This window comes from Salarias fasciatus, chromosome 1 (assembly GCF_902148845.1).
Source record: "Salarias fasciatus chromosome 1, fSalaFa1.1, whole genome shotgun sequence".
Taxonomy (NCBI): domain Eukaryota; kingdom Metazoa; phylum Chordata; class Actinopteri; order Blenniiformes; family Blenniidae; genus Salarias; species Salarias fasciatus.
The window spans coordinates 29629077-29647338 of NC_043745.1; the positions used below are offsets into that span (position 1 = coordinate 29629077).

Sequence of the window (18262 nt, forward strand, 5' to 3'; positions counted from 1 at the left end):
TCAACACAAACTGGAAGGTCAGAGTTCACCTAAACATTATCCCTCCTGTAGATTCACAACTGCCAATTAACCTCAACCTTTTCATTTATGGGAGGAAAAACCATGTTGGCACAAGACCAATCAAGATTTAACAAAGTTGTTTTAAAAAGATTTGTTCACAAAACGTTTGTAACTGGAGGATCCTAATTGGAGGGGATATCATTTGCCCTGTGCTGCTTTAAAACTGTTAATTAAAGACTAAATGCAAATAACTATATAGTCAAACACTGTGGATCCCTGAGCAAGACCCTTGCCTTGAACCCCACTTCTCCAGTGAGCTGGTTCAGGTTATCTGTGGCTTGAATTAAAGTGAAAACTGGAGCTGATATTAAAGCTGTGCTGAGACCAATGCAGAGTAGTGGAAATGGTGTGTCAGGAATTGAACCAAAATTTACCACTTGGTTTGTGTCATCTTGATGCGCAACTGATGACAAGACTTTCACTGAGATTGTACAATACAATACATCTGGTCAAAGGAGCTTTGATCATTATGCATGTGGCATACAGTTTATAACAAAGCAGAATGTGAGATACATGAACCAGCCAACGCACACCAGTATTACAAGGACAAATGTCGCTGAAATCATTGGATTTCATTATTTAAAGGGCATTAAAAATCCCCTGGACTTTCTGTGCTCTGTGTTTTGTGAGCAGGAAAAACAAATGTTTCACTTACTGTACAGAGAAGAGTACAACTGATGAGTTATGAGACATTTTGAGTAAATTAGGGACCTCCACGTGGTTCAGAGGGCTGAAGTGAGATTTGAGCAGGATGGAGCTGGGAGGGGGGGGGACAGTGGTTTGAGTCCACCTGACGCAGCCTCCGCCTCCTCTTCCTCCTCCTCTTCCTCACCGAGCAGCTCTCTCTCCTGCAGCCGCGGCTCCTGCTTCTGGAGGGGAAACACCAACAATACTCTCATTTTTACCTCCCAGTAATCAGAAGGACGCCGGGTGCCATTTTTTTCCCCCCCTGCAGCCTTGACGTTTATCTTTTGTGCGCGCGCCCCGCTCGGGATTTCCATGACGCGCGGAGACCAGGAGCCGCTGGAACAGATGAATGAGCTGCTCCGGGGGGTTTCGTCGGAATAACATGCAGTCCTTTAAGGTGACGCAAATTCAATGATAGTTTTGGACGTTTTAAGAGCATTTCCTTCATCCCAGGGTGAAATGTATGTCCACACCGCTCGTTTTGTGCTCTTTCAAGCTTCAACAGCTGTTTTATTAATGTATTTATCACTATAAGGAATATATATCCACGTCTTGCATATACCACGTGTATCTGAGGGTGCAGTAGTGAGTTAGTACGAATGTTTGTGAAGAGTTTGATATTTTTGAGACTGCAATTATTATTTATTATCTACTGGTTTTCGTCTGTTTAAGGCTCAGAGGCTTATGGCAATGTGAACTACCGACTCATTCAGCTTCATCATACACTTTCATTTTCTTCACAGGTCCCTTTCCACCTGCCACCAGATAAATATGACCCTCAGCTGCCAGGCTAGGAAGAAGTGACTGATGTGACCCCCTGACCTCCCTTTTGGCGATCATGGGATGTGGCACCTCCGTCGCCACAGAAACCCAAGTAAAAATACTGGAAAGAGGTAAAAACCATGTGTCAGGTGGCGTGAACTGCTTTGTATGATGCCTGCAGTCCACTCAGAGCCGATTCATTTCTTTTTCTCTGCCAGTTGGAAAGATTACAGCTCACATGTTCCTCCTCTTAATCTGCTGGGGGAGAAAGAATGGGAGTGTAAATAGACCTGAGGTGTGATAAGGCAATTGGAGTGCAAGCTCAGGAACAACTTCAAAGAGGCTTTTAGCAAAACCTAATTAATGAGAGCAGGGTGGGAAAATATTGAATCTGCCTTCTTCTGCAGATTTTAATTAACTTTTATTTCATGAATTACATGGACAGATAAGATTAGATTGAAATTTGAAAGGTTAGCGGGGGTTTTTTTTGTTATTATAAAGCAAAATTCATAACTACAAACTGCACTTTTTATTTATAGGGTAATAGATGCTATCAATTTAATGAGCCAGTAGTATTAGAAATAAACAGTGCAGTCCATATGGTAATATACCGTTGCACATCCAGTCAAATTCACCTGCAGTGTGAAAAACCTTTCCATAGCCAGGACTCGTCTGACCCAGGAGGCGCCGTCACGACTCCCTGATGACGGTAGTGTGAAGAGCTGAGTAGCCCCGTGGCCTGGGGGAGAAAGGACCTTCCCAGTGTGTCGTTTTAGCAGGACTGAGACAGCAGTTTGTTCCAGAAGGCGTTTCTCTGCTGGGCGAGCATGCTGTGCAGAGGATGGTCGGTGCTGCCCTTCATGGGCAAGATTAAAAATCAGGGCTGATGAGTCAATCCTAAGTAAACACATTCTCTCTGTACTTTGCTTTATTAGAATTTCTTTGGTTCTTTTGAAGCTTTTTGAGGCTTTAGAAGAACTTCTCATACCATCATATTATGTCCAGCAGACAGCAATGGGGTTTAGTTTTTCACTCATCTCTGTGTAACAAGCTGATGGAAGGTAAATGAGTGAATATTTTCTGTTGACTTGTTGCACACACACACACACACACAGATGTTTGACAGACGGTGTTTTCCTCTCTTGCACTCTGTCTTCCCTCCTCTCTTTAATGAGCCCCGATACTCCCAAAAGCTTATTTAATTTGCTTTATTTTTCCAGTCCTATTGTTGCACATGACCTCCCCTGTGTCTTATTATTTCTCAGTGTGTTTGTGTGTGTGTGTGTGTGTGTGTGTGTGTGTGTGTCTGTTCCTTTTGTTAATGAGTTTATTCAATTACCAATTACTTGTGCTGAATTTGTAGTATTTCTTCTCACAGATGATGAAGTTAAGACTTCCAGCCCAGCTCTCAGTAAGATCCCACTAAAGATCAGTCTGTGACCCGTGTGATTGCATGTGTGTGTGTGTGTGTGTGTGTGTGTGTGTGTGTGTGTGTGTGCTTGCATTGTGTTGTACACGGTATGTACCATGGCTGCAATGCACGTCAAGAAACATTCTTGTGACTTGCAGAGATATGACTTAAGATGCTGTAACATGTCTGCTCTCTAAGTGACCTGTAACATCTGGAATTGTGCTGCAGCCATGAAGGCAGCTGTTCTGATCCAGCGTTGGTATCGGCGCTACAGGGCCCGGCTCGAGATGAGACGCAGGTACACCTGGAACATCTTTCAGTCCATCGAATATGCCGGGGAACAGGATCAGCTACAGGTGTCTTTGAGAATGAAATATCCATATGCTCATTTGTAGAAGCATCGCAAAGCATCGACATGATGTTGTTTTTTTCATCCTCCTTTGTCTTTAGTTATCCAGTTTCTTCAGTTTCATGCTGGACAATTTCACTTCTCTTAATGAAAATGGGCCAGGTGAGCTACCAAGATTCTCTTATTTGGGAAAATGTTGGGATACTCGTAGTTAAATTCTATAAAAAACAAATAAAACAACAGTGTATGTTTTATGTTGCACATGTTGTTCTTACTCTTACTATCCCTCCTGAGAAAATGAGCAAAGCCCAGTCTCATTCAACTGCAGATGAAGCTGCATCTTTCCAGTGTTTCAGCCACCTCCACACATATCTCGTGTTTGTTGTGGGTATGCCAGTGGGCCACCAGCCAAGTCGGTATCGGAACCTGCAGAGATCAGCATAAACCAGAGTGTCCGCAGAAAAACACTAGAGCTGCAGATGCATTGTTTGGTGGCTGCATTTAAAATATTTAGTTTTAACTGTAGCAGCAGGATTGCTGTCTTCAATAAAGTAAACATTAAACTTGTGAGTTGATGAGATCATTTTCTTTTTATATATTTGTTTTGCTCTGGAAATAATTTGATTTCTGACAAATAAATCCATTGCTGAATATTAAGGTGATAGAAATGGAAGACAGGTGTTAATTAGTTATCATTTGCTGTTCTTGCACAGGTACACATTCTACTTCCATCAGATTAACACCACTTTAGTCAGAGCCCTATTGTTTTTATTTTTTTATGTCCGGATTAGAGAGCCTTATTTCGTATACCCCGTTGCCTGGCAACTACTGTGAATGTGGAGGCCAATGTGTTGGTGTGTTGCGGTGAAACAGCTGTGGCTGAAGTGCGTATCGACCCACTCATCCCGCTTAAAAACATAATGCTTCATTGACAAGCTAAGCCTGACGTCAGCCCTTATTGGCCGCCTGATGAGCGTCCTCTTCATGGGTTTTACATTGAGTCAACACAAGTGACACACAGAGAGGCCAGGCTATGTTGTTTATGTTTGTTGTATTACAGCATTATCACCGTCAGTGTGTGCATGAGAGAGACGGAGGCAGGGTGAGACATTCAGAAGACAATGAGGGAGAAAATGGAAGGGGAAAAAAAAGCAGAAAGCCCTGCAGATCTGTCCCTCCCTTGTTGGTTTGCATAAATTAGAAGCCATCAGTTTTTTATTTGCAGAGTAGAGAGGTCTTTTATCACAGCTCGGTGCAAGATGCGTTGCCATGTCAAACTGTTTCTAAAAGGAGGAACTGCAAATTAATGACTATTTGTTCAGGATGTCATCTGAGTGCTATTCAGAGTTTTTCATTACAGTGGAAGTCATCCTAAAACTTCACAATTATCTCTTTCTATATTTTTGTTATATGGGAAGTTCCTTTAAGTTTCCTAGGGAAGTCTGTTGACAAAAATTATAGCGTATACATGTAAAACTGTTAAAAGCTGAAATGGTATTTAAATTAACAGTTAAAATGTCATCTCTGAATTGTTCTCACATTCCATGTTAGAGGACAGAGATTATATGACGATAAAAATGCAAAAGCTAATGATATTTTGGAAGTCTGGAAAAAAAAAAGGAAAACATCTCTTTCATATTTCACCTCTTTTAAAGTGTGCTCATGACCCTTGTGTTTGAATTCAGTCAAATTCAAAAAGCATACTGCGTGTTGTTTAACGCACTGTGCCTCCCAGACTTGATCTCCCAGCTGCTGGATCCGGTGGTCGACCCCTGGTTGGACAGAGAAACCTGCTACAACCTCATTCCTGTTCCCGAGTCTTACATTGGGCCCCGCATATCCTTTCCTCTCTCCGTCTCCGACACCAACACTCTGCTCAATGCGTTTAAGGAGCAACAGGTACGACGCGCCTGTGCTCTTTCACACTCTCACCTGTGACTGGATGGTGATGTTTGAGACTAACTTCCTCTCTTCGGCGCAGACTCTACACGCCAGATACGTTCTGCAGCTGCTGTATGAGACCAAAAAGCTTCTCAAACAGATGCCCAACATCATCCACCTGTCCACCTCCTACACTAAAGAGATCACCATATGTGGTAGGTATTCATGGATTCACACTCATTTTTCATGTATTTACCATCTGAAAGAATAAAATTAGGAAATATTTATGCCCAGAGGTTCTGGTTCCAGGGTGGGTTGGACGAGGAACTTCTTTCTTGTGGAGTTTGTTCTTCCTGTGTGTGTGTCTGTGTGTGTGTCTGTGTGTGTGTGTGTTTTCTTCAGGTACTCCAGTTTGATGTGCAATCCAAAAACATGTTCTTGAATAACCCTGATACAGCTGACCGTATCTTCATAGCAGCATTTCACAAAAGGACAATCCTCTTTTTTTTTTTTTTCCTCCCAGTGATCAAACACTTGACTCCTCTTCTCCAGCCGCCTCCTCCTACTGAGCTGCATCTCATTAGATTCTGATTAGACTGTTGATACATCTTCTTTAAATGGGATCAGCAGAAGCGTCAGGTGTCAGACTCTTTCATTATTCTGTTTTATCTCTTGGGGTTTAGGTGATCTGCATGGGAGACTTGATGATTTGCTTCTCATATTCTATAAGGTAATGTAAGGTTACGTCCATGTGTCTGCATCAGTTTATTAAGTATCGTGTGATATTATAAACTTCCAGGTGGAAAATCCAGGTATCATTCAGTGACGTGTTGCTGTTTCTCAGAACGGGCTTCCCTCTGCAGAGACCCCGTATGTGTTTAATGGGGACTTTGTGGACCGTGGAAAAAAGTCAGTGGAAGTCGTCATCCTCCTGTTCGCCTACCTTCTGCTTTACCCTGACAACATGCACCTGAACCGAGGAAACCACGAAGACCACATCATGAACCTCAGGTCAGTTTGCTTTCTGGTTTTAGTTTCGATGTCCTTCATGCTTTCACTAAACACCTGAGCAGAATGTAGATCACCAAACTAGATTTTCTAAAATTCATCACCTGGAAGAAAGTAGCTGCTAGTTTACTGAACTGAAATGAATAAAAGCACAAAGATATCAGTCACAGCAAGAAGAACTGATGAAATATGTCCAACACAATCTGTTTAAACATCACATTTCCACCACATTTATTCACACTGTTAATGAGTTTGCAGCAGTAGTATCAGGATAAATTAATGTAATTCAGTTTGTCTTTGGAGTTATTGTCTAAGAATGAACAGTTCCTAACTTCTTCAAATAGAATAGCTCTAATCTTTTATTCATTCAGTATTTGAACTTTTACTGAAACTAACACAAGGAAAAGAGACATTTAATAAGGTGAGGTTGGCCTGAAGACCCTCAAACTGCAGCAACATGCAGGGAATCTCCCTGATGGGGCATCCAGCATGTTTAGAAACTGATCCAGAAGATGAGTGTGTGTGTGTGTGTGTGTGTGGCCTTTCTCCCTCTCTTTCTCTCTGTCTGCCCTGTAATGGGCACATGGCTGTGAACTAAGATAAACTGTGTGTTAATTTGGTGGTTTGACGTGTTTCCTTTAGATATGGCTTCACTAAAGAAGTCACGCAGAAGTACAAGGTAAAGTCATGCACCGCCCTCATTTACACACCCTGCTGGGTTTTGACTGCCACAGCTGGTGCAGCTGGACGGATTCAATTGTCTGAGCTATGAAATTATGTTTTGTTTTGTTTTGTTTTTCTGCCCGTGTTTTAATGCTCGCAGACTCACGGCCGTGAGATCCTCCAGCTCTTCCAGGACGTTTTCAGCCTCCTGCCTGTTGCCACAGTCATTGACGGAAAGATCCTGATTGTTCACGGAGGGATTTCAGACCAGACCGACCTGGACTTCCTGGGCTCCATCGACAGACACAAGGTCCATCATTCTTCCTCAGCCTTCCTAGACTAAATCTAAATCTTAACTTTAAAGTTCAGACATAAAAACGGACATAAAGAGGTGCTAAAAGTATGTGTTCTACTTATGCAGAAGTACAAATAGTAATGTAAAAAAAGTTTAAATAGAAAGAAAATTACTGATTTATCCCAAGCCAAGGATTTACATAAAATTAAACTTTTCATCCAGAATGAATGGGTTTAGATAGAATTAAGTGGTAGAAATGAAAGGTAAAAACTACAGCTAAAGCAAAAATATGGAAAACGATGTATAATCTACTTTACAAGCAAGATCTGGTCAAAATAGCAGCATTAAAAACAACAGATGATAGGCAGACACACACAGACATCATAAATAAATAAACAAACAAAAAGAGAATGAGTTCTGTTAATGGGTGTTGTTACGTAATCTGGTAAGGGATGGGGAGTACAAGGGTAAAGTTAAAAAAAGACTTGCTTGTAGCAATTACAATATTATATCAATATTTGTTCAATAAGTTAGTGGTACTATGGAACTGGAAGTTTTTCATTTGGATCTCATCAAGAATTTTCTTCTTTTTAAACTGTTTGAACACAGTTAATGACTTCATCAAGAAACTAATTCTCGAAATAACCAGGAAAAGAAAAATGCTCATTGTGGCACTTTTAGATAGATTTTAAATCTGGATGACTTGATTTGACTGGTTTACCTTCACAGCCTGGGTGATTTCTATGATAGATCATTAAGCCGATACTGTACTTGATTGATCCTTAATTTAATTAAAATGTTCTGCTGCTCTTGCAGAAACCAAAATAACAAAACAAAAAAAAAGATTTATTTACAGATAGAAACTAAGCATTGGCAAATAAAATGAGATTAATAAAAGTTTCTACCTGAAGAATAAAATCATCATATAAATAGATAAAAGGGAAACTAACAAAACAACCTAAATTTAGACTGAAGTCGCAGAAACTGTCATTCATGGATGAATAAAAATATAAAGTCACATTGATTGTTTACACATTTATAATGTTTTTTTTTTGTTTTGTTTTGTTTTTATCTTTTGATAAAATTGACCAATAAATCCATGTGTCTTGCTATTTTGATCTTCGCTGCTCTGCTCCCTCAGGTGAAATCTGCCCTGCGGCTCCCCAAACACAGTCTGGAGCAGCTGGACATCGGACAGTCGTCCAGACAGGCCAAACGACTGAGGTCTGCCGACGGCTCGCGTCCCAGCAGCAGCAGCCGCAGCTGCAGCAAAAGCCAAAGAACCCCCAGCCACAGGTCAGCCGCGTGCACGTGTCTTTTCTTTTTTTCACTTTTTCACTTTAAAGCAAAACGAAGACAATCCCTGCTGCTCTGTTCTCTTGTGTTTTCAGAAAGAGGCGCTGCGGGATCAGCCGACAGGACAGCAGCGCCTCCATTTCCTCCTCGTCTTCATCCTCGTCCTCCTCCTCCTCACTCTGCTCCCCTCGAACTCCCTCCTGCCTCTCTCCTCGTGCATATCCCACTTCTCCCAGCATGCCTTGCTCCATCAACGTCCTCCAAGTGCCTTTTCTGGACTCTCTGTCTTCTTTGCCCCTTCCTTCTCCTTCACAACACGAACAGGAGTGGAAACAGGTCAGATGAGCTCCTTGAATATAAATATCAGATTATTTTTCTGAACGCTGTGATCAGCTTGTGAGGCCTGTCTTATCCAGCGGTTACATGTGAAGCGCTCTCTGTGACAGATCGTCGATGTGTTGTGGAGCGACCCTAAAACCCAGGAGGGCTGCAGCCCCAACACGTTCAGAGGCGGCGGCTGCTACTTCGGTCCTGACGTGACGCAGAGGCTGCTGCTCCAACACGGACTCCAGCTGCTGATCCGCTCGCACGAGTGCAAACAGGAAGGATACGAGCTCTGCCACAGCGGACAGGTTTACATGATGCGGAGAAAAGACAATGGAATGGTTCAAAACTCGTGAAACGGTTTTGAAAAGTGTGTGTGTTCGTGCCGCAGGTGATCACCATCTTCTCAGCGTCAAACTATTATGAGGAGGGAAGCAACCGTGGCGCATACATCAAGCTGGGGCGAGAACTGGTTCCCCGTTTCTACCAGTATCAAGTCAGCCGCACGACCCGCAAACTGACCTTGACACAGAGGTACGACCGAGTGTTGACTGTTTAAAAAAACATCTGAAGTTACTGAAGTGAATTCAACCATATTGTCTTCTAAAAATTATTTGAAGTTTACATTTCTCTTGGATTTGGGGTGGCCGTTTGTCATTAGGTGGTGATACTGAACACCAAAGCCAGACCGGCTGCTTTACAGTCTGAGTTTGTGGTAAATAGACATTGGTGGTAGTTGATGGTGATGGATCTGTTCACACGTGGACATGTTAAATACTCAGTTCACCGGTAGCTGTTGTGTCTGCAGGGTGCGAGCCGCTGAGGGCTCGGCTCTCAGGGCCCTGAAGGAGAAGCTGTTCGCTCACCGCTCTGAGCTGATGGCCGGTTTTCAGCAGTATGACGACAACTGCACCGGTACTGGTACTCTCACGTTATTTGTTGTTGCAGACCCTTAAATATAAATGATACGCTTCAGACAGTGGCCGTTACTCCGTTCCAGGTATTATATCGGTGAGTGAATGGGCCCAGGTGCTGGAGTCTGTCCTGAGGCTTGACCTGCCCTGGAGGACTCTGCGTCCACAGCTGGCTCGCCTGGCACCAGATGGCAGTGTGGAGTATCAGTCCTGCTTCCAGGACATGGGGACGGGGATTCCTCTGCCTCAGGTCATTCACTTAAAATTCTTTACACAAAACATTTATATCATTACTAACAATGGCTTATTGGAAGGATTTTGAGAAAAGTGTTTTTAGGTAATGAAAACATGGAAGGAGAGGGTATATGGACAGGGGGACATATGGAATTAATAAGCTTTCAAAATGAGACACAGTGCTCATAAATGTTTGATAAAATTAGAAACACAACATAAATCTATCTGAAGTGTTCATATCCACTTCTGTGTACAGTTGAAATACTGCAAGATTCAATTGATAAAGTGGAAAAGTAATTTTTCAGGTGACTTTTGAAGGATACAGCCTTGTCTGTGCTTGGCTGGTTAATCCCCGATTATTTGCACCATTGTGCACTGAAGGAATGTCACAGCCTATACTGGCAGTATGGACTTTAAAGTTTCTGATGCCTCAATTTGCTTCTTTTTTTCTTCCTTTACATTCAAATGCTTATATTTTTTTTCTCTGTAAGCTTCAAACTGCAGACCAATTTAATTTCCCACTATTCACAGCTTTGGAATTTCCAGGTATCCTGTAAACAATTCTCAACATAAGCAAATAAATAAAACACAGACATTGCAGTGCAATGGACTTGACCTCCATTGAGAGGAATTTGGGAGAAGAGTCTTGCTTGAAAACACCTGGAAACCTGCACAGGGTGGGATGGAGGATCAGACCACCGAAGGGTCTCCACTAACCAAGCCATAGGCGTTCCGTCAGCATTATAAATAATGTGTGCATTTTTCAAATACCTTCACTGTTGCATGCCCAAACAGCATCTTTAACACGAGCTTTTAATTCAAGCCTGAAGTTCGTACTTGGTGGTAGTTGGACTTCACTAGTACTGCTGTTAAACAGCTTATGATCATTCAATAATCTTCTGCTTTTAAACTTCGTTTACATTTTTTTTAGGTCACTCCGAACTTGGCAGAAACACTTTTTAGATACAGGACAGACATTGAGATAATATTCAACATTATAGACAAAGATCATTCAGGTAAGTGAAAGTAGTAAATGTCTCTTTTTTTAACCTTCTTCCTGATTCACTGATTGCTGAACACAGTCAAAACGTGCATGTGACGGCGTGTGTTGTCATGTTCAGGTCTGATCTCCATCGAGGAGTTTCGTCACACCTGGCGCCTCTTCAGCGCTCACCTCGGGGTCGACATTGATGACAGAGCCATTGACGACCTGGCCCGGAGTATTGACTTTAACAAGGACGGCAGTATAGACTTCACCGAGTTTTTAGAGGCCTTCAGAGTGGTGCACAAGCTGGACCAAGGATCAGCAAACCAGTGAAAACATGGATACAGAGAAGTTTTCATGAAAACCATGTGATTAAGTGATTAATGCCTGAAGGATTGTAGAAAAGCTTTAAATATGATTGAATATTTAATATTTATTTCATATTACCAGTACAAGGAAAATCCACCTTTTAAAGTTAGTTTCATAAGAACTTTACAAAAATGTATTTTCTTTATTGTTTTGTCACTTTATCGTGACAGTTAATCCTTGATCAATGGCTATAAAGAAGTGTGTTTTACAGAAAAATCTTGACAAATATTTGATAAACTTTCTTTGTGTTCATGCCTTCTTTAATCTACCAGCGGTTTTTTTGTACATCATGAATTCCAGTGGCCGTGTTATGTTACAAAATGGATTCAATTATTTATTTTCCTCAATCTACACACAATACCTCATAATAACAAAGTGGAAAAAAATGTTTATAGAGTTTTGTAGAACATTAAGTTCAAAAACAGAACGCCATGAAAAATTGCAATAAACCCAAAGATGTGGTCACAAGTTGCATGTTGTATTCAAGTAAAATAAAACAGAAATGTAAATGTTGAGGCTGACCTTTCTTGAGTCAAATGGGGCATAAAGCATCTTTTAGGATCTGTTGCGATGAAAATGTATTTTCTGTTTGTGTGTGTGCGATGTGTTTATATGCTGCTTCACTCTGGCATCCTGCCCACTGTAATTATCTGCGATGAGAGCAGTTAAACAGGCCCAGGCATCTTTATAGCCCGAGTAAATAACAGGTTTCCATTTTACTGAAGGCGTCAGAAGCACACACTTGACAAAAGTGCACACATAACACGCTCTTTGCACCGTGGTTGTAAATGCTGCAGAAAGAGCGAGACGAGAAGTAAACACGGACATGTGGACAGTTTCAAACATGCTGTTTTAGTGTGGAGGTTCTTTTATCCTGCTTTATTCTCTCAATTTTACAAATCTGGTGTTTATTATAAAACTGGTAAGGAGGAGGATCTCCCCTGATGCCTGTGCATCCATCTGTCAGTGTGTTTAGCTCTTCCTCCTCCCTCCCATACGCCTGCCCTGCAGTCTTCTCTGACCACATCTCCACTCCCCTCATTTTTCATCTACTCCTCGTCTCACTCCGAGTTCTTCCCTCCGCCTCCATCTCGACCCCTCTAGCTCTGGAGAGCTGAGCCGATCAGTAAACCCCTGAACACTCATTCACACTGGAGCTCAGATGGGATTCCTGAAAGCACTGATCACTCTGGTCTGCATCTCCACTCCAGGTATTTCCTCAGAGTTCAGCTGAAGCTGTGTGTTGAGCAAACCGCTGCACACGCTCATCCTGAGTTTCCCCACAGTGTGCAGAGCTGAGGGATGCAGCAGGCTCAGGAACCTGGACAATGGACAGACTTTCTTCCGTTACAGTGGGCTCTTGGTGATCTTTCGCTGCCGTCCCGGATACAAGCTTCATGGACACAAAACCAACAGCTGTGTGTCTGGACACTGGACCCGGGACCCCCCACTGTGTGTCGGTGAGGACATCTCATTACTCAACACGTACCCTTTAATTTCAGATAGAACTGACTTTGAAAAAGACAGAACTCGAATTGGACTTTGAAGTGGATGCTACATTTTGGAGGAAAGCAAATATGAAAGGATGACTCTCCATTGTGTTTCTGCCCTCCTGTCAGCTTCTGGCTGCTCCTACCCGGGGCCGCTCGCTCATGGGACGAGCAGCATGAACGAGGATGGCTCCTGGGTCAAGTTCAGCTGTGACAGTGGCTTTCGATTGCACGGACCCTCAATGGTTTACTGTAAAGGCCACACATGGAACAGCACAAAGCCTGTGTGCAAAGGTGAGCCTAGCAAACGCTCAGGTGTTTTAGCAATAGTTTGACATGATTCAGACACAGTGACATGCTGAGGTTGATGCATCTCAAGCACATCAGGACAGATTTAGATTTGGAAAAAGCAGCAGCATCACCATAACTCTGGAAGTGTCTCAGTTCTGGCATATGAGTGGATAAAAATCAATACTTCAACATGATTGATTTCTCAAGAGACTGAATATCAGTTATGATTTCAGTGAGTGATATAGTATATGTAAAACTCTTGTGACGACTGAAATATGTAAAATATTTTTCAACTTATTGTCATTTCTCAAAATTTTGACTCGCACTATTTTTATATACTCCTGTCTTCTTTTTTCTTCCCATTAGAGGCCGATATGATGCGTTCGCTTTCAGATGTACAAAGGTTGAACTCATACCAAGACTTCTTCGCTTCTCCAGCTCTGAAAATCCAGCAGCAGTCTCATTATGAAAACCTTTCCAATACGGCCTCCAAAGTTGTGGATGTCAAACTGAGCCTTTTGTCCCGTGCACAAACCCAAATGTCCACCAGTGACAGAATTACAACAAATAATCTGAAAGTGACCCATCAAGAGGAGAGCATTCAGCTCCCCGGGTTCAAAGTCAATGAAGCTCAAAGACCAGAAAAGCAAAGTGAGAGCCACTCAGCAAAACTATCAGGAGAGAAAGCAGATACTTTAGACAATGAGTCAAGAATGTTGGCCTCTGATTCTCATTTATCTGCATCCGTCTCTCCCACCGTATCATCAGTATCAAGAACAGAGCAGCCAATGTCTTCATCACCAACATCTCCAGCTGTCACTCCTCTCACAGCCTTCGCTGTCCATCCGTTTCCTCTCCTCCGGCAGAACAACTTTCCCCTTCCTGTGACTGAATTTCAGGGACTCGCCACGTCCCCGAATAGCCCGACTCCCTCTGGAGTAACGGCCGTGGACCAGGACCAGCAGGGTGTGAGTGGATCCTCGTCTCAGGCTTTGATTCATCGTCAACCAGAAGCCAAAGAGGCGTCACCAAACGCTCCTTCCACATCTGCTCAGACAGTTATGAACAAATCTTCGTCTTCTTCCAACACGTCTGCTGAGTCCGGCTCTCAGTGGGCTGAAAACCTTCACCTCAGCATCAACACCACCTTAAAGTCATCTGTGAGCCTCGGCGGAGGAGCCGGGTGCCCGAACCCCCCTGTGCCTGCGCACGGGACCTTCTACCTTCGAAGAACGGTGAATCCAGGACCCAAAGACTACGGGCACTACGTCCAGTACGTCTGCTACGCCGGCTACACCTTGGCTCATGGAGATGTAGTCAGGTACTGCCAGGATGGCGGCACTTGGAGTGGAACCACACCGGTGTGTTTGGGTAGGTGGCGCTGCTGCTTCACAACTTCATGATCATTTGATTCATCAAAAACTGCAGCTCATTAAAATAAAAGCCGGAAGAGGTTGATTCAGTCTTCAGTTTTATTCGTGTGATTATGTTTCTTATGCATGCACTAAATCCAGTGATTCAGAGGACGTTTTCAGCCTAAGTTTGATTTGCCATGGCATTTTACTCAAAGTTCTTAATTGATAGATAAACCGTTTGACTCAACAAAATCGTTTTCTTTTTTTTACCTAAACATATTCTCATGCATCATAAAAATTAAATGCATTTGAAGTCTGTGCAGTGTGATAGTATAATTGTTTTCTGACTTCTTCATATTCCATTAAATTGTGGCACAAATCACCCAGTTAAATCTGAAATAATCAGATTTTCTGCTTTTTACACAGATAGTTTAGACTGATGATGGTTGATAAAGTGAAACAGAAGTGGGGTTTTCATAGTGGCCTGTCCCGACTGAAAACTGATTATCAAGCAGATTTAACAACGACAGGTTAGCTGTGTGCGCTCTGGTCACTGCAGGTGGACACTAACTCCACTCCTCTGGGTCAACTTTTTGATCTTTTTGACAGAATTGGAAGATTGGGTTGCATGCTGTCTGACTTCGTGGATAGTATTTGTATGTTGAACCTTTTAGTTTAGAAAAAAGTCTTTTGTCACTGGGCTTACAGCAGCTTTTACAAATTTGTCCCCAAGTCCTAAACCCCTACATCTATCTTTTGTGGCAGTTGCTTTCTAACTCGGGATCATGGGAAGCAGTAGCTCGTTCCAGATGATTACAAAGGAAGGCGAGGACAGGTCGCCAGTCCGTCGCAGGAACAACACAGAAACACACACACATTTATAATGACACCGACAGGCACTTTACACCCACAAGTTTAACTTCAAATACATGCTTTTTTTTTGGTCTAAGGGAGGAAACACCCACACACGCCCAGTGGTCTAGTCATGTTTACTTTTTTAACCCTTGCATTAAAAACTGGCTCAATTTCACAATGTTTAAACAACCTAATTGTATTTTTTTCACACCACTGTATTCCAGTGTGAACTTTCACTTGGATTGACGTTCACTATTGTTGGTTTTAGTTCTTTGGACCAGTGCAGGGAAGCTCAGATTCCAGTAAAGCTTTTCAGTTTTCACCCAAAGTTAACTTCAAACATGTATTACGGATTGATCATCTGTTAATGCTTGACAGATTATTTATACTTTATGTCTGTTGACAAAGGAATGAAATGTAAACCGCACGTGAGAGTTGAGTTCATGTCTGTTTTGTGTTTTCACCACGTCCGTTGTTTTTCTGCACAGAGTTGGCGTCATGTTCAGCAAACAACGGAGGATGTTCCCAGCTGTGCTTTCCCTCCCAGCCCTCCAATCACAGCTCCGATCCCAGCCAGACCAGAACTCAGTGCCACTGCCGACCCGGGTTCGCTCTGCTGGAAGACGGGCGATCGTGTGGAGGTGAGCATGTCAAGGAGAAAATTCTCCTGGAGCTTCTCCAGAAGCCCCCGAGCCCTTGTTTAATCACCACAGTGTGCATTGGGGCATGTCGGAGCACAACAGGGAACCTTCTTCTCATATTTTATGTGTTTGTATGTTTCAGATGTGCTTAACTTACCTGTAAAGTTTGTGGCACCATTATAACATTCAGAAAGGTACAATTTTACCTCATGTATCAAGAAGTTACTGTTGCTCGCTCTTTGACAGCCTGTGGATGCTCGCAGTGTTGTGAGCAGTGAACGGATAGTCCTGTCCAGAGTCCGGTGCTTTGACTGACTCCACAGCGGCAAAATAAGACTCCTGAACATATTGGTCTGAAGAGAAAAACTCCATTTATATGGCTTTTATTTTTAAGACCAGCTCATTTTTTCCAACCTCCTTCCACATGTCAGAAAGAAAACATCTAGACAAGAGAAATATCGGACTGGGGAAACAGTAGTTTCCTCTGGAACTGATCAAGCTGTCTGAGTCCTTCCTGCGCATCCTTGCTTCCTGTCGGAGGAGCACCAAGTGGGAAAACATCTGCCCCATGGTTTACTCATTACGAACAGTGAGCGAACGTGGAGGTACATCAATGAGGCTTCAGATAGCAGCTTCACTCAGAGCGGAGGGGGACAGGACCGCCTTTCATCCTCTGCCTCTGGCTTTCATCTCACTGCAGTCGGCGTTTTTGTCGGACTGACTGAGCCGTGCTTCTGTCAGCTCTTTTTAATGAAATGCGCATGTTGCAATGCAAAGCAGCTCAAATGAATCAGACCTGCAGAGTAAATCAGAGGGGATGTTTTCAACAGGTGGGGCTGAGCGCTTCTCACTTGAAATATAATGTTAACTGTGTGCTGCTGGGAAATGATTTGATAATGTGATTAAGCTTCGTGCAGGCGTGGAAGTGACTGCCTTTACTCAGACAGTCGTGTCTGGTTGTGACTTTGACGTTCATAAATCCCCCCCTTCCAATATTTCCAGATGTGGATGAGTGTCTGCTGCCTGTGGCCGTCACAGGTTGTGTGTTTGGATGTGTTAACACTCTCGGGAGCTTCTACTGCAAGTGTCCTGCTGGCTACAGCCTTCAGAGTGCAAACAACCACTGCCAAGGTAAAAACAACTCCTCAATGTCACCTTTGATCAAGTCAGACAGCGACATCTTGACAGTCCTAGATGGTCTTGAAATAAATAACACTTTACATTTTAAATACAGTTTGAACACTCTTTAGATACACTTTAAATGGCAAAATTGGAAATGGAATACACTTGTAGCGCTTTTCAGACTGCTACAGCAGGGCCCAAAGGGCTCTGCACTGCAGATCACATTCACCCATTCACACACCCATTCACACACACATTAACACACCAGTGGAGGCTTACAGTATTTGATTAGTTTTGGGATGGTTTTATTTATTTATTTATTTTTTTATTTTTTTTTTTTTTGGTTTTATTTCTTTTTCTGTATGAACCTCTCCAGATATGGACGAGTGTGCGGTGAACGCGGGGCTCGGCCCATGCATGGAGCTTTGCCACAACTCACCAGGATCCTACCGCTGCTCCTGCTCGTACGGCCGCCTGTTAGCAGGAGACGGACACAGATGTGTCTCAGCATGTCCGACCGGATACAGACAGCAGCCAGCAGCGGCACCTGGCAACGCAACCGCACAAACTCTGAGGGGAGAGTGTGTTGGTGAGTCTAATTTCATGTATTTAGAACATACTTTATAATTTTTCCCTGAAAAACAAACAAAAAGACAAATTGCTGTTGTGAATGTGTTGCAGATATCGATGAGTGCCTGGAGGACCGGTGTGAGGGGCAGTGCATCAACCTGCCAGGCTCTCACCGCTGCATCTGCCCCCGAGGATACACACTCCAACAGGACGGGCAGCGCTGCAAAGGTCAGTCCGGTCAGATTCAGATACACACACATCTGGAACAGTTCAGTCGATTTAAAATAGGACATTCTTACATTTGTGACACCAACAGGGTTAGAGTTAGGGTTTATTTTTTTCCAACTCTGAAGACAAGAAAATTAATTTTTAAGGAATTTTGGCACAATACACGACATCTTAGTTTCTAGTTTAGTCCTTCCAATTCAGTCTAGAGTAATGTGCACTATGGCGTTATTACTGTGATAAATTCTCAAAGGAAAAAAAAAACACTGTGAGTATAGTGAAAACTTCAGATTGTTTTTTTGAACTTCTCTCTCCTGCTGACATTGATTTCTTCTTCTCCACCAGACATTAATGAATGTCGTTGGAGGAACGGAGGCTGTTCCCATGTGTGTGTGAACCGAAGAGGTGGGTATAAGTGTGCGTGCCCGGCCACCCATCGCCTGTCCCACTACAGCTGGAAGAAATGTTTACCAAG

General features: G+C 42.9%; 1 protein-coding gene across 1 annotated transcript; it reads left to right on the forward strand.

Annotated features, from left to right (window-relative positions):
- Positions 1–1053: 1053 nt before the first annotated feature.
- On the forward strand, positions 1054–11589 carry ppef1 (protein phosphatase, EF-hand calcium binding domain 1). The gene is made up of 19 exons (XM_030097338.1): positions 1054–1144; positions 1491–1640; positions 2888–2920; positions 3149–3276; positions 3371–3431; positions 5005–5168; positions 5251–5365; positions 5834–5880; positions 5995–6161; positions 6801–6837; positions 6982–7131; positions 8258–8412; positions 8508–8748; positions 8859–9044; positions 9128–9270; positions 9545–9651; positions 9737–9900; positions 10816–10900; positions 11006–11589. The coding sequence occupies exons 2-19, from the start codon at positions 1586–1588 to the stop codon at positions 11200–11202; spliced, it is 2235 nt and encodes a 744-aa protein (XP_029953198.1). The 5' UTR covers positions 1054–1144; positions 1491–1585; the 3' UTR covers positions 11203–11589.
- The last annotated feature ends 6673 nt before the right edge of the window (positions 11590–18262 follow it).